Source organism: Vombatus ursinus, unplaced genomic scaffold (genome assembly GCF_900497805.2).
Source record: "Vombatus ursinus unplaced genomic scaffold, bare-nosed wombat genome assembly UNPS02014167.1, whole genome shotgun sequence".
Taxonomy (NCBI): Eukaryota; Metazoa; Chordata; class Mammalia; order Diprotodontia; family Vombatidae; genus Vombatus; species Vombatus ursinus.
Window position 1 is genome coordinate 1024731 of NW_020953945.1, and position 26475 is coordinate 1051205.

General features: G+C 51.8%; 1 protein-coding gene across 6 annotated transcripts in view; it reads left to right on the plus strand.

The window, feature by feature from the left end:
• The window catches only part of TXNRD2 (thioredoxin reductase 2), a 95684-nt gene that overhangs the window by 36963 nt on the left and 32246 nt on the right, over positions 1-26475 (plus strand). For all 6 annotated transcript variants that reach the window (XM_027859393.1, XM_027859391.1, XM_027859392.1 and 3 more), the window contains exon 11: positions 6953-7127. In XM_027859393.1, the coding sequence (XP_027715194.1) occupies positions 6953-7127 (175 nt within the window). The remainder of the gene's footprint in view (positions 1-6952; positions 7128-26475) is intronic.

A 26475-nucleotide genomic window follows, 5' to 3' on the forward strand; every position in this document is an offset into this window, starting at 1 on the left:
GCCTGGTGTGGCATAGACGCACACGGGTTTTTACAGCCCAGGTCTGTCCCCACAGTCGGCCCAGGTAGTAGGGAACGCCAGGACCATAGCACCCTGGCCACACAGGGGAAACCGAGGCTACGATGGGGAGGTGGTGACTAGCAGAGCTGAGCTCACCGCCAGGTCCTCCAGCTCCCGGCTGCCCAAGAGGGGCTGACTGGGGCCTAGAAAATGGGTCCTGAGGAGAGGGAACCACAGCTAGCCGCAGACCGGCCAGGAGACGGGCAGCCATCCAGTCCATCAGCATTGATTAAGTGCCAGCGAGGCACCATGCCCTGGGCTAAGCACCAGGGTTCCAAGAAAGGCAAAAGCTGCCCTGCCCTCCAGCTGCTTCCAGTCTAATGGGGGAGGAAATCAGAGGACAGGCTCAGATGGGGGGTAGGAAAGGCCACTTGTAGGAGGGAGAGGGAGAAAGGATGGCCTGGGACAGGCATACACAGACAGGTAGAAGGGCTCAGGTCACGATGGGCTTTAGATGCCAGACCGAGGACTTTATCCCAGAGGAAATGGGAAATGATATGGTCAGACCTGCTTTAGCAAGATCAGTGTAATAGCCAGTAAAAGATGTCTCGGAGGAGAGAGAAGCTCAAGGCAGGGAGACCCTCCCAGAGGGCCCTAATGATAGTCCAGGGGTGGGGTGATGGGTGGGGCCTGCAGGAGAGGAGATGCACCTGAGAAAATGCAGTTTGACCACAGGCTGTGTATGTGGGATGAGTGTGAGTGCATCGAGGGTGTGAATCCGGGAGGCCAGATTAGTGGCGTCTTCTCACAATGAGGGAAGTAGGAAAGACAGGCGGGGGGGGGTGGAGGGGAAAGATAAGGAGTTCTGTTTCAGCCATGTTGAGCTGGAGATGCCTCTGGGGCATCGAAGTTGACACATCCACAAGATTATTTGTGATGTGTGACTGTAGCTCAGGACAGACTAGAAGTGGAGATAAGAGATCTGAGAATCATCAGCATAGAGATGGGAATTAAACCCAGGGGAGCTGATGAGATCACTGAGCAAAGTAGCACAGAGGGAGAAGAAAAGGGGGCTCGGGACAGAGCCCTGAGGGACACCTATGGTGAGAGGGCATGACCCGGAGGAGGAGACAAAGGAGACGGAGAAGGAGCCAAGGTCAGGGAGGGAGGAGGAGAACCAGGAGAGACAGTGTCCTGAACTCTCAGAGAGAAGAGAAGATCCAGGAGGAGAGAGTGACGGACAGTGCCCAAGGCCGCAGAGAGGCCGAGGAGGGGGAGGATGGAGAAAAGGCCTTTGGATTTGGCAGCTAAAAGAAGCATCAGTCACTTTGGAGAGAGCACTTTGGGGGGAATGATAAGGTCAGAAGCCGGGAAGAGAGAGAGAGGAGTGAAAGGGGAAGCAGCAGAGGTAGATGATGTTCCCAAGGCATTTGGCCCTAAAGAGCAGAGATCGAGGCCCATAGCCGGTGGGGATAGACAAACCAAGGGAGCAGTTTTCGAAGGTGGGCAAGCCATGGGCTCTAGCATTTATGAAGCACCTGTTGTGTGCCAAACCCTGCAAGGCAGACTTTAAAAAAACCATAAAACAGACAGACAAGGAGTTTGTTAGCTATCCCCACGACGCCAGCACATCTCGGGAGACTTGACTTTTCTTTTACATTTTTATTTTTAGTTCCATCTTTCTTACTCCCTTCACCCTTCTTCCACCCATTGAGAAGGCAAGAAATATGATGCCCATTAAATATGTGAAATCATGCAAAACGTATTTCCACATTAGCCATGTGGCAAAAGAAAAGCAAGAAAAATACAGAAAGGGAAAAATAGATGGTCCATTTTGGTTTTGGGGGTTTTTTTTTGTTTTTTTTATTTTTTTTTCTTGGCAAGGCAATTGAGGTTAAGTGACTTGCCCAGGGTCACACAGCTAGTGAGTATCATGCTGTCTGCGGTCAGATTTGAACTCAAGTCCTCCTGATTCCAGGGCCAGTGCTCTATCCACTGTCCATTTTGCACCCAGAGTCCAGCATCTCTCTCCCTAGAGGGGTTAACATGTTTCAAATCAAAGGTCCTTTGGAATTGTCCTGCATCATTGTCTTGAACAGAGTAGCCAACTCTTTCCCAGTTGATCATCGTTACAATGTTGCCGTTACTGTGTACGATGTTTTCCTGGTTCTGCTCACTTCACTCTGCATCAGTTCATATAAGTCTTCCTAGGTCTTTCTGAAACCATCCCCTTAACATTTCTTATGGCACAGTAATAATCCATTATGGTCATATACCACACACAACTCATTCAGCCATTCCACAGTTCATAGGCATCTTCTCAATTGCCAGTTCTTTGCCACGCCAAAAAGAGCTGCTGTAGATATTTTCGTACACGTAGCTCCTTGTCCTTTTTTGATATCTTTGGGGTACAGACCTAACAATGGTACTGCTGGGCCAAAGGTACGCATGGTTTGATGGCCCTTTGGGCAGAGTTCCAGATAGCTCTCCAGGATGGCTGGACCAGTTCACAGCTTTAGGAGACATTTAAGGGCGCTTGAAATCCTCCCCGAGCTTGCAGCGAACAGGATTGCGGTAAGTTTTAACCAATGCTTCAGGGCAGTTAAGCCAGTGATCCTTTGGAGGTTCATGGAATGTGATTTTCTCCCCCGTTACAGTGTGAAGGAGAGTATCTGGGGGCAAGGAGCTGTGTTTTTGCCTTTCTTTATGTACATGCACAGAATAGGTGCTAAAAAATGCTTGTTGCCTGATTCAGTGACTGGTGGTCACAGAAGGAGGTGTGATGGCAGGAGAGCAGAAGTCATTCTCTGTGGTATCTTCCTTTTCTGCATATTTCATCTATGCAGAATTCCCCCCAAGTGGCTGGGCACTGCCTTGGTGCTGTTTTCCCAACCCAAGGACCCCGTGCGTCTGCCTGCCAAGGCCAAAAAGCCAGGCCCCAGGCTCCTGCCTGAGCCCTGTACCCTGAGCCAGGCAACATTTGAGGAGACGTGGTCCTTGGGGGCCCTCCACCCCCAGACCTGTGGGTCTACCTTCAGGGTGGCTGCTGAGCCAGGTTGGGAGTTGGGCTGGGAGGAGCCCTAGATCGGGTTTCAGAGAGGGCTCGTCCTGAAATATGCTTTACAGCGATGCCAGCCCCCCATTGTGGGCTGAAAGTAAAACGTTCTCAGACGAGCCAAGAACGCCCTTCCTTAGTTCTGTGTGGGTGGCTTGGTGCAGAGGGCCCATCTGTGGGCAGGAAGCACGCTTTTTGGGAGTGGGGCATCGCTGACTAGACCCGTCAGAAGGACGCGGAGACCCTGACAGGCCGTGGCTTCGCTGTGGATGTGCGAATCATCGGTGCCTCCTCCCAAATATGCGTGCGGTGCTTCTGTGGCAAAGTGTTCTGGCATCTCCAGCAAAAACACCTGCCAGGTGGTCTGACAAACAGGAAGCTTGTGCTAGAGAATCTGCTTTTTGAAAAACCCACAACACTTCAAAAGAAATTTTTCTATTAAAAATCTGTCCGTCCGTCAGTAAAGCTACATTTCTGAGGTGCTTCCTATGGTGCCAGGCCCTGTGCGAAGCCCTGGGGATCCAGAGAAGGGCAGAAGACGGCCCCTGCCCTCGGTGGGCTCCCAGTCTAGAGGGGGAGACAGTCAAGTACTAGGTGCAGGCGGAAGGCTGTACGGCCATGGGGGAGGGTCAGTGACCAGCGCCTTTGTCTCTTATTCCCTACGGGCAGGGGATAGGGACAGAAACGGGCATTCCGTTGGCATGGGATTCCTGGTGAGGGCGTCTTCTCTTCTATGAGACTCTGAGAGGTGACGTGATCTGTCCAGGCTCCCAGAGCCAAGACCCTGAACACGGCGCTCACCATCAAACCACACCACCTCTCATTTCTCCGTATTGCTTTTTGAGACAGCCCTGTTTCAGAGTGTGATGGTGATGACGCCTCACCGTCGGTGTTAGAGAAGCACAGAATCGGGGACCCCCAAGGCCTAAACAGAATACCTTGTGACAGCTACCCCGACAAGGTCCCTCCAGGGTCTCTGGCTTTTGCCTGAAGACGTCCAATGAGCGATAGCTCCTTCCGCTTCGTGAAGATCAGAGCTAGAAGGGTCCTCAGAGGCCCCGAGAGACGAAGAGTCTCGTGGGAGGTTGTTACCGAGTCAGTGGCCATTCCCCCGTCCCCCCACTCAGTGAAGCGTCCTGCCCAATTCTATCCCCTTTGCCTCGACTCTCATCTGGGCACTGTGATCCCCACAGTACATCCATGTACCCAGCAGTACGGTAGCTTCTACGGCTCTTTAAATCCCCAGGTCTCCGTGTGAGGATCGTCTCTTCCCCTCTCCCAGCCCCCCAGGGCCTCAGAGGACGGTCTGCAGCCTGGAAGGGATGGGCCCCTCGGACCAGCCTTTGCTCGGTCCTTCGTCCCTGGGCCCATGCCTGGACTCAGTTCGATCAGAGTTAGTGTTGTACGAGCAGCCAGGGTGCCCTTCCAAGCCAAGATGAAGCATCCGTCACCAAGGATGTTAGTGAAGGAGGCTACACTAGAAAGCTACAGGCAGGTATATGGAATGAGGTCAAGGGTCTAGAGCTGGAAGGGGCTGACGTCTGGTTCAGCCCCTTCTTGTGACCGATGAGGAAACTGAGGCCCGGTGAGAAGAGGTGGCTTATCCAGGGCTACACAGGCATTGAGCGTCGGACCAGAGTTGGAGCCCTCCTGATATCCTGCCCTTTTCCCTGTTCCACACCCACACTCCTGTTATGTGACTGGCCACGGGAGAATGGGGGTTTCAGCCTTGCCCGAGGGTCCCCCTCGTCCCCTCCTAGCAGCTGCCCACCTCCGCCTGAGAGCTCAAGGGAGAGCAGCATCCCTCCCTGGGGTGCTCTGAGGCCCCCTAGGACCTTGCCATCTCCTCCAAGGTGCTCTCCGAGGCCTTTTCCAGCTCTTCACGTTCTCTGGGTCTGTGATTTCGAGTTGGAAAGGCCTTGGAGGTCAGCAGAGGCCAGAGAGGGCAAGTGGTAACTCAGAGTCAGGATGTGAACCCAAGTCCTTCTGATTCCCACTCCAAGGCTGTCTCTGCTGCTCCACGCAGAGCAAGGTGATCATTTATGGCTGTGATCGATCCCTTTTTTTCCTTTTTTTGAGGGGATCTTAAGAGTAGCCCAAGCAATGGGCAGACAAGGGCAGTGGGTTTCACGATGGAAGCCCACTAATTCTTCATCATAACGGCATACATTTCTGCAGTGCCTCAAGATTGGCAAAGCCCTTTACATGTTATCTCAGGAGATCCTCACAGCAATCCGAGGAACTCCGTGCCATTTGTCCCATTTCACAAGTGAGGAAACTGAGGCAGACAGAATGGAAGTGACTTGTCCAGGGTCACCCAGTTAGTAAGTCTCTGAGGCAGGATTTGAACTTAGGTCTTCCTGACTCCATGCCTCATGTTCTATCCACTTAAGCAGCCCAAAGCACATTCCCTCTGTTGGGCCCCTTGGCCTCTCCAAGATTGGCTGTTTGATGGAATGCCCGCAGGGCCTATGAAGGATGAGTTTTTTACCAAGGAGGCCTCGGCCACCCCAGGTTCTCAGGACTTATTTAAGAAGCTGGGGGTCATCCTTGGCTCCCCCAAGCCTTCCATCTCCGTTCAAGCACTGTCGTTTTGTTCTCGAGTGGGGCAGGAGTGTTGGAGGTGAGTTTTGTCACCTTCTTGGATAAGCCGATGGTCGCTGCTTATGGCCAGTAGGCTTCCTGAATTCTGTAAGGAGTGAATTCTAATAGTCCTTGGTTTTACATGAGGCTAGGTGGAGACATCAGCTTGTTTTCTCCCCAAAGGGAAAAGTTGTGGGACAGGAACCCCCGAGACCAAGTTCCTGTGGCTGTACGGGCTGGGCTGCATGGTGAGGCCCTCTCCTCTTGGCCTGCGCAGTGTCCTGAGCCCAAGGAAGGAGCATGCAGACAGACATTTGTCCTCCGTCCTTCCTGCCAGAGTCACCAGGTTGGGGCCGGCTGCTGCTTCCCTTTGTGGACAGCCAGGCTTGCGCATGTGTCTGCACATGTGTGTGCATGCTCACATGCATATGGGGAAGTGGGAGGACAAATTCCTACCATTCCTGCTGCTGTCTCAGGCTTTCTGGGGGACTCGTGGGTTGGGTTCAAAAGAGGCCCGAGCCCAGAGCCCTCAGCCAGGACATGTCAAATTTGATGACAGTACCCACCCGTCGCCAATAGACCCAGCACCCCCAAACGCTGGAGCCACAAGGGAAAGACCGTAACTTCCTGGAGTCCCAACCCACTTGTTTACAGATAGAGAAACTGAGACTCAGGGAGGGAGAGGGAGCTGTCCAAGGTTCCCTAGCTAGTAAATGGCAGAGCCCAGATTCGATCCCAGGCCCTCTAGCTCTCCTGGCCCTTTCTCCCTCACCTCCCTCAGAGCCCTCAGGAAGCCAGCAGGCTCAGGTCAGGAAACTACATAAAGACCAGGAGTCGGAACGCCAAGATAAGACCCACAGGTCTTACACATGGTGGCCTGCAGGAGTGAAGATGGGGAGTTTGCATCACGCCCGCCTTCACCTTAGCTAGGGCCCCGTGGGTTGCCAGCGCTTTATGCCTCCCTCTGGCCCATTCCTTCATTCACCTGGATTTCCATCCTAAGGGAGGTGTTCCCTGGTGCTCCCCCAGCACCCAGCCAAGTCAGGCCCCTCTCAACAGTTGGGAGCCCAGGAGGCTTGGGCCCCATAACCGCCAGTTGGCAAGACCTTCTTAGAGCGCACAGAGCCTGTAGCGGCCTTGGCACCCAGTGGGGAACAAGACAAGGCTGTTTTGTCGGCTTTCCTGTTCGTGTACAGTTGGCCTACAGAGCATGCGTGCTTCCCTTGACGGTGCAGGCCCCGCTCTAGAAGGCGGCACACATGCGCTACTGGACGGGCATCTTCCCCTGTCAACATTTGTGGTTTTACTTTGCAGCAAATGGCCCTGCTGGTGACCGACTACATGGAGTCACACGGCACCAAGTTTTTGAAGCATTGTACGATGAAAAAATTGGAGAAACTCGAGAACAAGCGCCTGCAAGTCACCTGGCACAACCACAAGGCAGGCAGAGAAGAGACGGACATCTTTGACACGGTCATGTGGGCCATAGGTAAGTCTGAGTCACCTAGAGACACGAGCAGACAGCGTGTCCCTTTCCGTGTCTGGTTTTCTGCCTCTGGTGTGGCCCGGGGGACCTTCCCGGCTGGGTCAAGGGTAAACAGGGTCCTTTCTAACATGGAGCCTGGGTGGTGAGCTCCCCGTCGTCTCCCCGGGTGCTTTACTGAGCCAGGCCTTTAGAAAAGTAGAGTCTCTTCAAGACTGCTGTTTCTCACCTTCTTTCTTTCTTTCTTGTTTGAGTTTTCTTGTACAAAATGACTACTCCAGAAATGGTCGACATGATTGCACATGTGTGACATATCAGATTTCTTACTGTCTTGGGGTGGGGAGACAGATAGAATTTGAAACTCAGAACTTTAAAAAAATGTTTAAAATTCTCTCAACATGTAATTGGAGAAAAATAAAATATTATTTAAAAAAGAAAAGAAAAATAGAGTCTCATAGAATTCAAAACCACTGAGGCTTATCCCTGCCTGAATCTTCTTCTAAGCGCTCAACATGTCCTCTGCTTGAAGACCTCTGGTGATGGGGAGCTCACTACCTGGCCGGGCAGTCACTGACTGCCGTTGGGTAACGCTGATTGTCAGAAGATTCTTCTTTTTTTATACCAGTCTGCCTCCCTTTAGCTTCCACCTTCCAGCACTCAGCAGACCAAGGCTAATTCCTACTCTAGGTGAGATGGCTCCTCAAACGTTTGAAGACAGGAATCACATCCCTCTCCCCAGAGCGTCTTTTCTCTCTGCCGAGCATCTCCAGATCCTTCTTTCTAAAGTGAATCTTAGAGAAACCTGGAAAATTAGAGCTGGAAGAAGCCAGAGATCAGAGCGTATCAGAGCTCGGAAGGGTCTGCAGAATCATCCAGGCCAGGGAGGGAGACTGAGGCCTGCAATGGCACCATGAGTCTGACAAACCCACCAGACCTGCCTCGTGTCTCCATCAGTGTTTAGTAAGCACCTACTGCATACCAGGCACTGTGCGCATTTAGGGCTCTGGGGATACAGAAGAAGGCAGAAGACAGTTCCTGCCCTCAGGGAGCTGCCAATCTAACAGGGAGACACCAGATAAACCAATGTACAAACAAGCTATCACAGGCCAAACTGGAAATCCCAGTGAGACGGAGGGGTCTCCACGCAAGCCTGAGCCTTCATGGCCTTTGGGGCCTGGGTGCCGGCAGAGGCTTCCGCACAGGGGCTGCCTCTCAGCTGCAAAGGCCATCTGTGTTATGCTGGGAGCATTGAGGGCAAGCTTTGCCCGGTGGGGAGGGACTTCTTCCTGCCCAGAATCCTGCCATCGCTACGTCTGTCCTCTGGATGCCTTGGGGTCTTGGCCCCTGACTCACCCCCAGCCCCATCCTTGGGGGCCTAGGCATGATTAGAGGGGCCGCCATCTCCCTAAGACGTACTCTCACCCAACGCTTCGAGATGTGGCCTTTATGTAGATAATAATCTCGTTGGCTCCATATCCAACCAGGAGGTCGGTAGGGCCTACCTTAGACGCTGGGTGGGTGTCCCAGAGCAAGCCCATCCCCTCCCTGGGCCTGAGTCTGCTCCCCTCTGAAATGAGGAGTTTGGTCTCCAGGGCCTCTGAGGCCCTCCGCAGCATCCCAGGCTGTGCAGAATAATGACCGCAGTCAACCCGGGGTCCTACCACACCGTCAAGGAGTCTTTGCTCAATTCAGTGTTATCTTGAAGAAACTGAGGATGGGGCTGAGACTTGAACTCAGACTCGTGTTGTCTAATTGCTCTGGACCCCCAGCTCAGAGCTGCTGCTCAGCGGTTCTTACCCTGGGGAGCGAGGATGCCCAGGACATGAACGTTATCACCTTGGTCCAAGGCCTTCGGTGATTCAAAGCCCTTCCCCTGAGCAGAGCAGGTGGTCCAGGGGCTCCGGGACACACAGACAGTGAAGAGCGCCTGAGCTGGAGTGAGCCGGAAGGAGGCGGCCCCTCATTTGACTGATGAGGAAACTGAGGCTCGCCAAGTTCTTTGACTCCGAACCAGGCCAGGTCCGCTCCCCCTCCCTAGGAGTCCGATCTCAATCCCTGAGCCTGAGTCCAGCCGGCGGCCGCGCTCCTCAGACCCGGGCACTTACGTAGCAGATGTCCCATGAAACAGAAGACTAGCGGAAGTTAGGTTGTGAGTCTGGCACCTTCAGGATTTACTGTTTCTGTCATGTGCCTTACGATCTGCCCCATTTTCTGGCTATTAAAGACCGCCATCTTTACCCAGAATCAACACTGATTATGGAATCAGCGTATCAGCGTTATTGGAAAGGCCTGTTAGACTAGGGAAGGACAGAGCTGAGGGATGCTTTCTGAGTCCAGGGACAGTGGCCCTCAGACACCGTCTCCCCCAGCCCCTCAGCTGATGGAGGAAGGGACAGAGGCCCGAAGGTTCATCTCCATAGTGTTTGCCCTGCGGGGTCTTAGGAGTTGGGCAGGGCTCTAAATGCGCCACCTGTCTATCTAAGAAGGGCAAATGTGGAAAGACCAAAGCCACCCACAGTGTAGCCCCTTTATTTTTGTTTAAGGAGAGAAAAGAAGGATCCTGGGACTCAAGGGAGCCCAGGCCAACCTTGGGACCTTGTGGAGTCATAGCACAGCTACTGAACTGGTTTGCACCCGTCCCAGAGTGTAATGCGTACTTTGCATCTACCAGTACTGTTTAAGGAAGCGCTCATTTCTGTCTGGATTAGACTCTGGGTTAATGGCGTGGGAGGGACAATGGGCAGAGCACCAAAGCAGACCTCAGGCTCTAGGGGGCCAAGGTGGGCTGGAGAGGGGAGGCCGCCCTGGCCCAGCTTTGGGATCCAACCAGAACTGGGGCTCCTTAATGGTTCTCATGAGGGATTTCAGGGTTCAGATAGCGAGTGCTTTGGAGCCACGTGCTGGGGGGTGTGGTGGGGAGGGGAGAGCCAGGCTCAGGCTTCAAGTGCTTGGCACATTCACTGGGTGACCACGCACACGTGACTCCCTTCTCTGAGCCCATTTCCCCACTCTGTGAAACCGAAGTCACATTGGCCCTTCCCGCCTCATGGGGCTCATGGGTCAGAAGGCCTTTGGGAGCTCCCGAGAACTAGGCCATGGTTCTTGTCCCAGGCAGCAGGACCCAGGGGACAGGGAGCCAGCCTCCCAGCCAGGCCCACTTCTGACACCTGCTGGCTCTGGGGCCCTGGACGGGTCACAGCCGTCTGGGCAGCAAGCTCAGACTAGCAGTTGTAGAGGAGGGAAAGGCCCCAACATCGGTGGAATCCCAGAAGCCGGCCCTCTCCCTAGCCGGAATGTTGTAGCCGAGCTCCTCGATGTTGTAGCCGGGCTCCTCGATGTTGTAGACGGGCTTCTCGATGTTGTAGCCGGGCTCCTCGATGTTGTAGCCGGGCTCCTCGATGTTGTAGCCGGGCTCCTCGATGTTGTAGCCGGGCTCCTCGATGTTGTAGCCGGGCTCCTCGATGTTTTGGCTAAATCTACTAGTTTGATGATGAAGACATTGTTCCATGTTAAAAGTTCACGTGAAAATCCTCCATTTCATTCTAAATATTTAGGATTTCTTTTCGTCACTCATAGGCTCAGATTTCAGAGTGGAAGCAGCCTCAGAAGGGGAAGGAGTGGGGGAAGGAACAAGCATTTTAAGCCCCTGCTATGCACCATACACTTTACAAATATCATCTCCTTTGCTTCCCACGACAACCATAGGAGGTAGATGCTGGTTTCATTCCTATTTTACAGTTGAGAAAACTGAGGCACACAGCGGTAAAGGGACTTGCCCAGGGCCACACAGCTAGTAAACCTGAGGCAAGATCTGAACTCAGGCCTTCGAGACCCCAGGCCCAGTGCTCTGTCCACAGCCGCCTCATTGGATGTGGTCATCGCATCCAACCCACTAGGAAGGCGACCTGCCCCAGGGCGGGCAAGCAGGTCCTGAGAAGCAGAGCTAAGATTTTCAGCAGATAAATCCAGGCTGGGCTCTTGAAGAAACCTTGTCAGTCGCCCTCATTTGTTCCGTCAGACTTCTCATCAGAAATCAGCTCCCTTTGTGTCTTTCTGATGGGCAGGCAGTCTTGGAAGTGTGTTAGACTTCTCACAGTTTGTTAGTTGTCTTTAAACATCGAGCCAATACAAGAAATGAGGCTTCCACCCCAGAGTTTGCTGCGTGCAGATGGTAGGCAGGCCCTTTGGAGGAGGCTCTCGGGACCTCTCCTTGAAAGGACAAGGCCACAGGAGAAGGCAGAGACTGGAATGTTCCTCGAGACTTCATCCATTTTTACTGCCTTGCTCCATTTAGTCAGAACAGCAGGGGAAAGCAGCTTGGCAAGAGGGACGAGTCTGGTCGTTGCCTTTCTCAGAAGAACCGTCCTCCCCTCCAGGTGTGTAAGGTTCTCTTCTAAACTTCATCCTGACATTTACCCTACAAGACATAGATTAGGGGAGTGTCCTTTCGTGAATGTTGATACCACAAGTAGGATGGGAGTCCCAGGAAAGGAAGAGCTCTGCAGTGCCCAGGGTTCACCTTATTGTGGAGTAACTGAACTCAGTGGCTCATCCTTGGTGGGAGAGGTGTCCAGTTGGAGCCTTCTGAGCAATTGGAGGGCCAGTTAAGAGCCCAGCACCCATGTGGTGAGGGCGCTGGAGAGGGGAGGCTGCCAGGCTGCCACAAGAGGGGCAAACCATCCCTGGTGACTCAGCCCTCACACTTGTTCATTCATCGTTGGTTCATAAATAGTCAAGGGCCTTTTCCTGTTTTAAACAGAAATGACTTCCTCAGGCCTCCTTGGGAGGCCAGAGCTTCATGGGCCCCGCCATTGACTGGAGGGTGGGAATGAACTGTTTGCCTTAGAGAAGCCATCTGTCAGTAAGTGCCAAGGGAGGATTTCCTGTGTGCCAGGTGCTGGGGTGCCAAGGCAGAAGGGACCCCCAGGTGGCTGCCCCCATTCAGACAGGGAGATGCCCTGTGCTAAACAGTGCATCCAGGATGCCTAGAGAGGAGATGGGAGGGAGCCTTGGGGGTGCCTGCTGCTGACAAAGGTGCCACCTGGGGAGATGATGCTGTGGCTCTCTGAGAAGCAGGCCTCTCGTTTAGTCTGCAGCAAAGCCGTTTGCTCACGCAAGGCTACCAAGGAAAGGGCCCCTTTCCCCTCAGCAGAGACACCCAAGGTTCAAACTAGGAAATTCCCCAAAGGGCCAAGCCACCTGTCTTCTCCTAATAGCTCCCACCACCCCCAAGGTTCACCACGCATGCCGTGTGTTTTAGTTATCTCCTACAGGCCTCATGTCTAGGCTGCCCTAGCCCATACGTAGATTTAAAAAGCACTGGCTGCAATGCCCCGGTTCCCAGCTGATCTTGCCTCCCCAGACCAGTGAATCCCCTTCGGCCGTGGGCGGGCCCCCTCGTGTCTGGCGCACCTTGGCCTCCCGCCTCCAAGCCTGGCTCTGGTTGTTTCTCTGCTGCTGCCCAAGGTAGATTTTAAGAGAATGAGGTCCTTTTGTTCACACTCCGCCCTTATGGATTAAGCACATTAACAGTTAAAGCTGGTTAATTGAAGTATAGTCGGGGCTGTGATTCATTGTTTTCCCTGTATCAACACACCCACACCAGGTGTCCCAGATAATAGACTGGGAAACTTAGCGGTGTGGAGGATTTCCTGTCTGCAGATGTGCCAATTACGCTGCTGATTGAAAAAAGTCAGCCTGTTGGGTTAGCGGGATCCAGCCTGGAGAGTTAACTAGTTGTAGCCTGAATTAGAGGGCTTCAGGGTTTAATTAACAAAATCCTATCAGTAGTACCAGGATGAGATGTGATTGCAGGCTTTCTGAAGTGGTGCTCAGCTTGAGGTTTCCAAAGGGGTCGTCACGTTGTTCCTGATGGGGGAGAAGGGCCACGCTTACATCTGACCCCGTGTTCTCGGGAGGTCCGACCAAGCCGGACGGGCCTCAGGTACCGACCCCCGGCTCGGCCCGACTGCGCTGGGAGAGCCTCAGCACCCGACTGGCCTGGGGCAGCCAGCAGAGACCTTGACTGAGTCGTGGCTGCCGAGATTTGTGTCTGAGAAGGGGGCTCCTGCACAGGGCAGTCATGGATCCTGCAGGGATTGAGGCAGGGCTTTGGAAAGCTGCTGGCTGTCAAGACTCTTGTTCTGGTTCCCCATCTCCCCAGCACTCACAATAATTCTCCTGAACATTGGGCCTCTGCTCCGGCACAGTGGGTCTGCATTTATTTATGGTGGGTTTGCATTGAGAAAATATAGAAGACCCTCTTTTTTAACTACTCCTCAATCTTAGTGCCTTCCTTCTGTGTTTCCCCCGTGTCTTTTTGCCTTTCTCTCCTTCCACAGTGCTTAGCACATCGTATTTTTTGGTGGTGGTGTTCAGTTGTGTCTAACTCTCCATGACCCCACTTGGGGTTTTCTTGGCAGAGATACTGGAGTAGTTTACCATTTCTTTCTCCAGCTTATTTTGCAGATGAGGAAACTGAGGCAAAAAGGGTAGAGTGACTTGCCCAGGATCACCAAGCTAGTAAGTGTCTGAGGCTGGATTTGAACTCAGGAAAATGAATCTTCCTGACTTCAGATCTGGCATACTATCCACTGTGCCGCCTAGCTGTCTGGCACACAGAAATGCTTTTTGACTGACTGACTGAAGGTCAGTTTGCTGGGCTTCCAGCAAAGGCATATTAAATACGTTTGCATAAAAAGATTCTGGCGTATGTCTACACACGCCATACATAGGCCTTCTATATCACATCCAAAGGCGGACCAGTAAATGGTGATGGTTTATTCCCAAGCAAAGACCGGGATGGGGGCAGGTTTAGGGTCACGCGTGGGGCAGGGTGGCCTACAGGGTCTACCGCTCTCCCCCTATTTCCTGATCCCTCATTTGAACCCTAGACAGGGCCTCTGATCTCCCCAGGGAAGTCCTCAATCACAACCCGATTTCAGCGTCTAATAAAAACTTGTGTGTCAGATCCCTCTGGGGGTGTGTGAGCCATTTCCTCGTGACCCCTCATTCAAGCTGTTTGACCAAATGTCCTCTGATGGCGTGTGTCTGAGATCCCGCGTCCTGCCTCAGGCCTCCAGCGAGGCTTTTATCCTGTGAGGTCATCTCGTCCGCCCACCCATTTTGTAGATGAGGACGTCGAATCCCAGAGAGATGAAGGGGCTTGACCAGAGTCCCCTAGAGCATGGCTGAGCCGGGGTCTGGGGCTGGTCTTTCATGCAGCCCTCCCTCCATCCTCCTCCTCCGCCTCCTGCTTTGGGCCGAGCGGGAGCACCAGCAATTGTCTGGATAATGGAAGCTCCCTTGTTGTCACAGTGTTGTGCTTCCTTGCCGGGCTTGTCTGTCATCTCTGTCCTTCCCCGGTCCGGATGGCCCACCATGTCCTTTGACGACAATGTCATTTCTGTTTGTCCCTCCGGTGATCTCTGTCAAGGTATCATCCACTTTGCCATCTGCCTGCCCCCAGTGGACCTCTTGAATCGGTCATCCCTTCAGAGGAATTTCTAACCGTGGGTCCCACCCGCCTCCCACCCAGATCTCAGTAGTAGCTAAGAGGGCCATTGACCACCTCACGTTTCTAATTCTCCTTATCACCCATCCTTTGTGCATTTGTGTACAAACTGAACAGCTGATCAGGTAGCAAGTATTTATTAAGCACTTACTGTATGCTGGGCACCGTGCTGTGCCCTGAGCACACAGAGAAAGGTGAATGCTGTCCCTGCCCTCCAGGAGCTCCCGATGTCATGTCACGTACCAGGACATACAAGACACGTACAGAGTAGTTGGAAAGCCCCTTAAAGGGGAAGGCACCAGCAGTGGGGGGCAGGGGAGGACCTGGAAAGACCTCCCCAACAAGGTGGGATTGGGCTGGATCTCGGAGCAAACTGGCAGGAGTGAGGAGGGAGAGTATTCCAGGCAGAGGGATGGTGAGGGCAAAGGCAGAGAGGTGGGAAATGGAGGGGGAAGTTTGGGGGGGACGGTGAGCCTCTGTGACTGGGTGGCAGTGTGTGACTGGGGAGTGAGGTGTAGGAAGATTAGAAAGGTAGGATGGGGCCAGGCCACATTTATGTTTGATCCCCTAGTCAATGGGAGCCCCTGGGATTGACTGGATGGGGAGAGGCAAGGTCAGGCCGACGTTTTGGGAAAAGCAGCCTGGGGAGAGTGGATTGGAGTGAGGACTGCAGGTCAGGAGAGGGGAGGAGGGCCTGCTGGAAGGTGGTCGTTGGGTAGACGGAGAGCAGGGGACGTGTTGTATCGTAAGCTGGTCGTCAAGAGGACGGTTTTGGCCTTGGAGACCTAAGAGTGTCCAGCAGTTGGACTCAAGCTGTGGGGCACCTAGGGTGTGGGATGGGGCGTGTGCCGTTGCTTTGCTGAAATGCTTTTCCTTTGTTACAGGGGGGAATTCATTGGGGGATAGAGTGAATATCGGGAAATGACAAGTGGAAAAACAGAGAGTCATCAATAAAACCTTCAAATAATTTTTAAAAACTTAAAAGTTTGCTTTTTAGGGAGACAGTGTGATACAGTTGAAAGAGCTCTGAACTTGGACTTGAGTTCAAATCCTGCTCTGCCACTTACTGATTTTAGGGCCTTCAACAGTCCCCACCCTCTTGGGCCTCAGTTTCCCCATCTGTAAAGTGTGGGAGTCACACACGATGACCTCAAAAGTCCCTTTCCACTCCAGCTTTAGGATCCCGTGCCCTCACACTGCAGGAGATTCTGTTTCTTCATGGAGTGTTAGAGGTTTTGCAAGTTTGAAAAGGAACATTTACTTTGGAACCTTTGAAAGGTCAGTCAGTTTATTTTTCTTTTCAGAGTCACAAGATCTTCAGCCTTAGAACTACTAGAAGGGACCTAAGAAATCATGGGGTCTAATCTCTTCATTTTACAGATGAGAGAACTGAGGCCCCAGAGGTGCAGTGGCTGGATCATAGTGACGTAGCTAGGGCACGGCAGAGCAGAGACTTGTTCTCTGTGTGCGACCAGGCAGCCCCAGGGCCCCCAGGCTGGGCATTCCTGTCGGGTACTGCTTGGATGGAGGCCATGGCTGGCTGCTGAGGGCCCTCCCAGCCTCCAGACACTCTGGGACTCTGGAAGGGGTCTGCCTCAGCCAGGCCCCCTGCTCCACCCTGAGGAATCCATGGACACAGACCATGTAAGCAGAACCTTAGGAGCCCAGGCCTCGGAGGCATCTGGGCTGGCGGAACGCTGTCACAGATTGGGGGGTGGGGCAGAGATCCCTTCCAGCAGGGTCAGGAGACTTCCTGGAGAAAGGGGCAACTGAGTTGGGTCGAAGAGAAAATTCAAGCCTGGACCAGGCCAGCATGGGAATGGGGGAGGGTTCTAGCCCCAATGATTGGGAGGACAAATTTTCAAGAGAATTCATTAAAAGGAATAGAAAAATTGAGGGGAGGAACAGTTAGTCAACAAGCATTTATTAGGCACCTACTATGTACCAGTCACTGTACTAAGAGCGGGGGATATAGAGAAAGACAAAAACACTGGGCCTGGAGTCAGGAAGACCTGAGTTAAAATGTGACCTCGGGGACTGACTAGCTGTGTGACCCTGGGCAAGTCCCTTCACCTCTCTCTACTTTAGTTTCTTCAACTGTAAAATGAGGATCATAGTAGCACCTACCAATCTCCCAGGATGGTAGTGAGGCTCATATGCAAAGTGTTTTGCAAACCTTAAAGCTCTAAGTAATGCCAGCTATGATGATTGCACTAATAAGACAGACAACATGTAAATTAATGGGTGCACTAGTGATACACAAGTGTATCCTGAGGAGACACAAGGTACCGTTTAGAGAAGAAGACATTGCCAGCCTGCCCAAGGACTGGAAGGGCCTCCTGCAGCCGGTGGCATTTGAACTAAGAGCGCTGTGGCCATAGGGACACGCCTGTGCAGAGGTACCAAGATGGGACACAAAGCAGGATGTGCGAAGAGTGGCCAGGAGGCCACAGAGTGTGTAGAGAGATGGAAGGCGGAAAGAGACTGGGAAGACAGAAGAGGTCCAGTTATGAAGAATCTTAAATGTTGCACGGAGGAGATAACCAAGAGGCACTGGAGTTTATTGAGTAGTGGGGTAACATTGTTTCAATTTGGCTTTAGGAAAGTGCACATTGTATTTTGTAGTGGTGGCTGAGTGGAAGCTTGGATTGGAGCAGGGAGAGACTTGAGGCAGGCAGACATTCTCAGCAGCTACTGCAATAGTCCAGGTGTGAAGGGATGGGGGCCTGTACCAGGGTAGGGGCAGTATCAGAAGAGCGAAAGGGGTATAATTGAGTTTTTGCAGAGGCAGAATTGATGAGAGATCTTGCAAAGGTGAAATGGACAAAAAATGCCACAGAGGTGCAAAGGTGAAATGGACAAGAGATGCTGGAGAGGTGAAATCAACATGAGATGTTGCAACGGTGAAATGGACAAGAAATGTCACAGAAGGGAAATCAACTTGAGATGTTGCAAAGGTGAAATGAACAAGAGGTGCTGCAGAGGTGAAATTAACAAGAGATGTTGCAAAGGTGAAACAGACGAGATCCTGCAGAGGTGAAAGTGACAGAGATTGAGGATGGAATGGACAGGAGATGCTGCAGAGATGGGATCAAGAGATGTTGCAAAGGTGCAATGGACAAGAGATGGTGCAGAGGTGATATCTACAGGCCTTGGCACCAGCTTGGACATGGGGGTGAGAGATAGTGAGGAGTCCAGGGTGACTCCCAGGATGTGAGCCTGGGGGACAGGGAGGATTCTGGGCCCTGAGGCAGTGAGAGAGGAGGGGGAGGGTTGGGGAAAACACCTGAGACCATGGATTTATGTAGCTGACTCCCCTGGTGAAAGCTGCTTCCTGTGAATTTTTTGGGTCGTTTTGCATGCCTCCTTCCCAGGGTTGGAACTGGGCTAGGCATGGGACACCCTTCAGAGGAAGCTGCGTGTTATTTTCCAGATTTATTACACCCTTCCCATATCAGGAAAAATTCTGCCATCAGATAGGTTTGTAGCTGTCAACTGAGAGTGTGAATGGTAAGGACCTTAATTAAGGCCTGTCTCATCTAAACCTGACCTGGGCACGCGCAGTAGGTGGTGTTGAAGTGGACAGTCAGGAGCCCCAGAGATCCCTTGCATCAATCACATTTATGAACAGTCTTTAGATTTACTTCCCAGGGTATGGGTTGACATTCAGCAATTAACAGCTTGTCTTCTACATGGTGTTAAATCTCAGTGTGAAATGGTGATCAGGGAATGTTTTATCTGCCAAGATCTTGGAGTTCATCATTAATCCTTGTCCTCAAACAAAGAAAAGGCACTCAGAGGCTGCCGTTACCACTACCACCCTTTATTTCTCAAGGCTCAAAGATGGATATTTAAAAAACATAAGCAAGCAAATAATAGACCTCCAAGGATCTGACTTAAGGTTAGAAAAGAAAAGGAAATCTGCTTTAAGGCTTCCAGCTTGAGCCTCCCTCCTCCTTGTACTTCGTCCAAGATTCTTCTCCACCTCCTGCCCGTGCCAAGACTCATGCATTTGGCAGTGCACGGTGTCAGATTTTACCTGTCATTTGAACGTCTCCGTTCTGTTTCATCCAAGGAGCAGCATGACCGTGGAGGCAGTGCCACAGATCACAGGTGGAATGACACAGGCCACACACAGCCTGCGGGCTCCATAGTTTTGCTTAGTGTCAGGTCTGCCTCATGTGCACAAACAGCCGAGCCACGAGAGGGGACCAGAGACAAGTTTCACAGCCATTTGTAAAAAGCCGAGATGCTCTGATTCTGTTTCCCCTCAGCTACTAGCTTTCCCTTCTAGGGGTACCTTCCCCCTCTGCTGTATTCACCCTGAATGTACTGTTAATTGGTGGCACCACCTCTGGGCTCATTCACCCAGCACCCACTTGCACTGGCAAGCTGGGGCTCCAGAGGGCAATTACAATTATGTCCTCAGTTCTAGGGGTGACCTGAGGATTGCTGGGGTTTTTAGTAATGTCACTCACAAGCCCCCACTGGTGTGCTTTCTCTTGATTAACAGCCAGACTTAATTGGCTTTTAGAAAGTATATTTACTTCGCAGGTAAAGCAAAGATGGTCACAATCCCCCCCCCAAGCTGGGGATGCGCTCTTCCTTTGCACACATCAGGTCCCTGGGTGCAGTGGGTTCAACATGGGCTCAAGATTAGAGGAAAGCAGGCAGCTAGGTAGTGCAGTGAATAGAGCACCAGCCCTGAAGTCAGGAGAACCTGAGTTCAAATGTGGCCTCAGACCAAACACTTGACACATCCTAGCTGTGTGACCCTGGGCAAGTCACTTAACCCCAATTGCCTAATATATATATATAAAAATCTTTTTGGGGCAGCTAAGTGGCGCAATGGATAGAGCACCAGCCCTGAAGTCAAGAGGACCTGAGTTCAAATCTGGCCTCAGACCAAACACTTGACACTCACTAGCTGTGTGACCCTGGGCATGTCACTTAACCCCAATTGCCTTTAAAAGAAAAAAAAAAGATTAAAGTAGTAATGAAGCACACACAGAAGAATCCGTGTGTCAAGGGGTAGCACGGTCCCGGTGACTGGAGATCCTTTCCTCCTATGTGGGGTCCTTGTGAAGTTCCCCGTAGTTGTGTCTGTGATGTTGTGTCAGGCTGGTGCTCGGTGTATCTCTCAGCAGATGTCATTGTCAGTCATTGCTGCTCCAGCGGGCACAGCCACGGACACCAGCGAGTCCCCGCTTTTCCCAGGAGTGACCTGGGCAGTCCCTTCTCTGGACACACAGGTGTCTTTTCTCAGGGGACCCTCTGTTTGTCCTCGACACATCTTCATCTGCTTCCATCTGGATATCTCCAGGAATGTGGTCAGTGGGGAATGGGAGGAGAGAGGGAGGTACTGGTGACTCCCTCTCAGGGGCCCAGAGTGGTAACAAATGGCTACTGGGAGTCAGAAGCAGCATCTGAACCCGAGTCTTCATCCTTGAGAGCCAGACACCGACCACCTCCTTGGCACTTGAACCCAAGGAGGACACGAGGCTGGTTGGTGAGTTAGAGAAAAACTCGGCCACTCACTCTTCTAAGAACTCAGATGGTAGACACAGCTCAAAGTGGGAAGGCCAGGGTGTTGCCTGCTAAAAATGATGAGGGACGATTTTGTCAGAGGAGCCCATCATTTACAGAGGAGGAAACTAAATCCCAGGGAGGGGAAGGGACCTTCCCAAGGTCACCCAGGGAGTGAAGGTCAGACCAGCTCTGAGGCTCCGTGATTGGGGCATCACTGAAGTTTGTGCTGGAGGCCGAGTGGTTTTGTGTGACCCGTACCTGCTCCCTGCTGCCTTGGTGTGTTGGTAAACTGCTCTCCAGGCCGGCAGGCCAGGACGGCTGCCTTTCTTCCATTTTCATTCCAGCCAAGGAGCCATTTAAAAATTTCAGAATGTCCCTTAGTGCATGTTGTCCTTGGTAGTTATCTCATCAAATGAAATCATGATAGTAAAGCACTCAGCTCAGTGCCTGACGCATAGGAAGTGTCCTGTAAATGCCACCCATCGGTGATGGTGACGGTGTTACCTTTTCTATGCCTGCGTGTACTTTTGTCTAGATTACCCCTCACTCACCTCCTCATGTTTCTGTCTGGCACTTCAGTCATTCCTAATTAAATGATTTTTCTTTCACTCATCTTTATGCAGACTCTGGGCAGGCATGAAATTGGAAGGAATGTAAGTTTTCCCATCATTGAATAAGCAGAGATTGTGAACTCTCTTGTCAGTTGTGATCTGTGTGGGTGTCCCTCGTGTGCCCTGGGGAGCAGGTGACTTTGGTCAGGTTCCCTTCCCGACCTCCTTCAGCACCTCCCTTTGGAGGACCGCCTGGCCTGGCGAGGGTGGGCAAGAGGAAAAGACATCTCCGGCCACTCTGCCTGCTGATGGCCCACAGCTGGTGCAGATCTCCCATCGAGATCAGAAGCAGCTGCACCACGGAATGCTTGTACGACTTCACATTTTTTCTTCCTATCAACCCCTGTGGCATTTAATCAGGTTTTCTGCTGTAATTTTAATACATCTCAAGGACAGAGATACATCATTAGACACAAACTTGATATTGGGAAATTTGAACTGAAAGAATTCTGAATCGGTGTAGAATGTTGGCCTCCTGACTGCTCCACGTTTTTTTAAGTGCCCCTAGACATGGTTCAGGGTGTCATTTACTGTGTCCATTTGACCCTCCACCCCCATCCCAAGAATGCTGGCCCAGGCTCAGTGCTGGTGATAGGAAGGCAAAAACAAGAATGGCTCTGTCGTCTGGGAGCTCCCTCTCTGAGGGCATCAGGTAGCTAGGGAGTGCCATAGCACCAAAGTACCAGATCTGGAGTCAGGAAGACCTGAGGTCAAATCCAGCCTCAGACACTTCTTAGCCGAGCAGTCCTGAGCAAGTCACTTAACCCTGTGTGCCTCAGTTTCTTATCTGTAAAATGGGGATAATCACAGCATCTCCCTCCCGGGGTTATTGTGAGGATAAATGAGATCATATTAATAAAGTTCCTGGCACATGGTAGGCACTTCATAAATGCCTATTCCCTTCCTTTCCTGCCCTCCCCACCCCCCACCAAGGTGGGGAGCCAACATACAGAAAAAGTGGGGCTGGACTTGTCTGATGTTCATCTCGTCTGTTCCCAGTCTGGGGTCATGGGTGGGGGGGCGTTCCTGCTGCTTCTTGGGGCTTGTGTGGGCTGGACAGCGCACTGATCTGTTAAGACTTCCAAAAGTGTCTCTTCCTCTTTACCCCCCTCTCCCTAATGGAGCTCGGGAGCTGGGGAGGCCCCATCCCAGGCAAGGGGATGTCACTGGCCAAAGGGGACCCCGAGATGACCCAGAGGGTATGAGGGACAGGGGCACGAACGAAGGCTGAGCAGGGAGGCCGGGAACCCCGGCGGGAGGAATCTGTGCTTTGTCCAGGAGGCTGTGGGCAGCTCCTGAGAGTTCTGAGAGGGGCAAGGAAGTCTGCAGCGTGCAGGCAGGCAGCCCAGGCATCATGGCCTGGAGCATTGTGGCTGAGGAGCCATGACTCCTGCCTGGCTTAGGGACCTCGGTGACAAAGTCTCCCCCAAAGAGAGTCAGGCTGTGAGGTCACCACTCGCTCCTACACGGCAGGTGGGGAACATCAGTCGCCACCACACCCAGCACATTCTTGGGACTTTTGTGCCTAGGTCGGGGTCAGCCCATGTCCTGGGCTTCTGACACACGGCCACTAAAGGTCCTCTAGGCTCGGCTCTGTCGCATCCCCAGAACAGCTCCCGATTGGGGCAATAGAGATCTCCTCTATTAGAATGGAAGGGAGAGAATGAAGGAGGGAGGGAAGGAAGAAAGGGAGGACGGAAGGAGGGAAGGAAGGGAGGGAGAGGAAAGGAAGAGAAAGAAGGAAACAAGGGAGGGAGGGAGGAAGAGGGAAGGAAGGAAGCATTGCTTAAGCACCTACTATGTGTCAGACACCATGCTAAGTGCTGTACCAACATGATCTCATTTGATCTCACAGCAACCCTGGGAGGGAGGGGTTGTTATCATCCCCATTTTTTACTTGCCCAGGGTCACCCAGCTGGATTTGAACTCTGGTCTTCTCAACTCCAGGCCCAGCTAGCTGCCTCTGGCCCTCCTGCTCCATGGGCCTGCGTTGGTCCCACTGCCAACATAACTGGACCTGGAGGACAGTGCCATAGATAGCGCTAAAAAACAAATCCTTTCTTCCTTCCTGTGTGTACAGTTGTAGCCTTTGGCTGGTGACGTGCAAGTTTAAATGAAAATCCCCAGGCAGGCTGGAGCCCCTTCGGCCATCTTCCTGCATCCCCACGGGCTTTGATGACCCTCGGCCTTCCTGGCACTGGCCAAAATCAAGTCCAGAAGAGCACAGTGAGAGCGGATAGACAAGGAGGGAGGGCATTTGGGCTGGAGAGGAGCCAGCTGGAGAATCGGGATGACCTGGGTTCCAGACCCCCCTCTGCCGCCCACTGGATACATCTTGTCCCTTCTCTGGGCCTTAGTCTCCTCAGCTGTCAAATGAAGGGTTGAGCTTGATGGCCGCAAGGGTGCCACCCCCTACACCGGTGACCCCGAGTCCCAGAGGGCGCAGGTTTCTCATGGGGCGCTCCCATGCCATGGATTGAAAGCAGTCCTTCCGTAGTTGGATGGCCCAAAGTCTGTGGCTAATGGCACCTGAGGCCGACGGACCCCAGACTCCCAAAGTCTGCGGCCGCACAGCTTGACTCAGCCTCCCTGTTTTGACTTGGGGCTTGGAGAGAGCAGCTGAAGACTTAGAACTGAGCCTTTCACACAGGGGATTCGTCTCCCAGATGTAGACACTGGCATGAGAACGTTTCCAAGCCACATCCCATTGCTGTCCGTTGTTTGGACTTCTCCAGCGGGGAGCTATGAGAAGTATGCCTTTGAAATCAAACCACCTTTCCTAGCCAAAGGAATTAGGCTCTAAGCCCTTTGGAAGACTGAAAGCTCTCTGGCGTTGTAGGTGGGTGGGGGCCCTCCCAGCCTGCCCCCCCCATCCATGTCCAAGCACCAGGAAGCCCCAGGTCCTGCGCATGCAGCGCTGCTGAGCTCTCAAAGGGTTAAGTGTGCCTGAACCCCATCAGTCTGAATTAGTGAGGAGAAAGGGACCTTTGCTTTGACATGTTCCATATGTGGCTCACCTCCTGCCAGGATCCAGGGGACGTAACCCCGAGCGGCCCTTTGGCGGAGGAGCAGAACCAGAATTCCCCTTTGGGGACCAGGGCAGCCAGGGAGTTTCTTAACCTTTGAACTGAAAAAGCTCCAGTAATGCCCCTTCTCGATTGCAAGGTTAATCTCGGCTAATTCTTCCACTGACTGGCCCGAAGTACACGGGGGTGTTGGATTCTGAATTGTTACCACATTCATTACCAGCTGTTCTCTCTGTACCATCCATAATTCAATTCAACAACTGTTGAAGCCCTGTGTGCAACACATTCTGGAGGATTCAGGAGAAAAGACAGGACCCTTGCCTGGGTTGTGTTCTCGGTTTGCTGGCTAACACAGAACTCCTGCTGCCACTGCCGCTGCTACTGCCGCCGCCGCCCCCCAGGCCACATAGATTTGTCACATACGCATGCACGTACATATTTACATATACACGTGTCTAGAACGAAGCCGGGGATATCCCTCGCGCTGTCTTAAGTCAGAAATTCTGTGACTGAACACCATGTGATCAAAGGCATTCTCACCTACCCTTTCAAGAGTAATTTTTGGCATGTACAAAATCAAACCAACAAAACTAAGAAGAAAAGTAGTAGATGGGGAGATCTTTGAATCAAACACCTTTGATAAAAATTGGACAACCCAAATCTAAAGGCATTCTCACATACCCGTTCGAAAGTAATTTTGGCATGAACAAAGTCAATCCAACAAAAATAAGAAAAGTAATAGATGGTGAGGTCTTTGAATCAAACACCTTTGATAAAAATTGGACAACCCAAATCTAAAGGCATTTGGCATAAAACTAGAAGAACAAGGACCGCTCCCCAGAAAATGAGCATAGGAGTCATTTTCCAGAATTGTACCAATGGTTAAAAACCGAGTTGTTTAAATGTTTCAAATCACTAATAGGGAAAGTTCAGATTGACAGTTTTTAACTGTTGTTTCACATCCATCAATGTGGCAACTGGTGGCGCAGTAGTTAGAGCATTGGGCCTCGAGTCAAGAAGACTAGAATTCCAATCTGGCCTCAGATACTAGCTCTATGACTTTCAGCAAATCACTTCACCTCTGTTTGCCTCAGTTTCCTTTGCTGTAAAATAAGGATAATAACAGCACCTTGCTCCTAGGGTTGTTGTGAGGATCAAGTGAGATCATTGTAAAGCACTTAGCATGCTGTCTGGCACACAGTAGGTGCTACATAAATGCTTTTTCCCTTCCCTTCTCTTGGCAAGGATGACAAAAGATGGAAACAGTCAATGAAGGAAATGCAGGTGCATTCTTCCATTATTAATGGAGTCATGAATTGCTCTCTCCTTTTCTGGGAAACAACTTGGACAATGTCACGACACATGGGAAGCCGTAACACCGAATTCAAATCAGCTGCAGCTACCAAGGTTGAAACACGCTTCCTTTCTGTTAAAAAAAAAAAAAATTGGTGAATACTCAGAGGTCAAAGTGCCATGAGGTGCCAGCCAGTCATTCCACCGAGTGTCCTTAGCGGAGCTGTCATCCTGGAAGGTGATTGTGGCATCAGAACAAAGCGGACACATGGAAAGAAAAGTTCCACGACTCTGATATCTCCGCCTGCCTGTTGCTTCCCAGCCTTGAGGTCTGTCACTGACTTCCCCCCACTTCACGCCTATCACGGGCTGCAGTTGAGTACAGGACATTCAGGTTTAATTAGGCAGAGGATATATTGGAGCCAATGGGCACTGGGGCTCTGGTTAAGTGAGGTTTAAGCACAGTTCTGTATTTTACTCCTTATTCTTGACCATCCTTCTAAAATGTATCACTTGAGGGGCAGCTAGGTGGCACAGTGGATAGAGCACTGGCCCTAGAGTCAGGAGGACCTGAGTTCAAATCCGGCCTCAGACATGTAACACTCACTAGCTGTGTGACTCTGGGCAAGTCGCTTAACCCTGATTGCCTCACCCAAAAAAATGAAATGTATCACTTGACTTTCCTGGTTTAATTAGTAGGCTCCAGGTGAATGAATGAATGAGCATTTATTAAGCACTTACTGTATACCAGACCCAGTGCCAAGCACTGCAGATACAGATGCAGAAGCAAAGGCAATCTCTGCCCTCCTGAATCTTCCATTCCTAAGAGGGGGAGCTGCCATCGTGAATAGCACTCCACAATATTGGGTGATGTTTATGCGCAAGTGATCTCCTCTATTAGAATGGAAGCTCCCTGAGGGCGGGGATCCCTTAGTTTTTGTCTCTGCATCGCCAGTGCTTAGAATATCTGAGCACTTACTTGGTGGATTGATTGATGATCAGACTGACCTTGGATTGACCTGAGGATGTGCCCTGGAGGCGATTGCTTAGATGTCAGGATTTCTGATGGGAAATCTCTGCTTCCTTCTCCTAAAAAGCAGAGGGATATGGAAGAATGTGGCTGGCTGTTTGAGGTCTGATGTGTGAGCTCACTGTACTGTTTCCAAGGCTACTTTGATCAACCAGCCAATCAATCAACAAGCATTTATTAGCACCAGCTGTATGCCAATCACCGTGCAGACCAAGACAGAAATGAGACAGTCCCTGCCCCTCAGAGACCTTCCATTATACTAGGTAGAAAACAAGACACCCAGAAGTATAGACAGTATACAGACAAGACATCTACATATAACTATATATACTATGCATACAAAATAAACAGA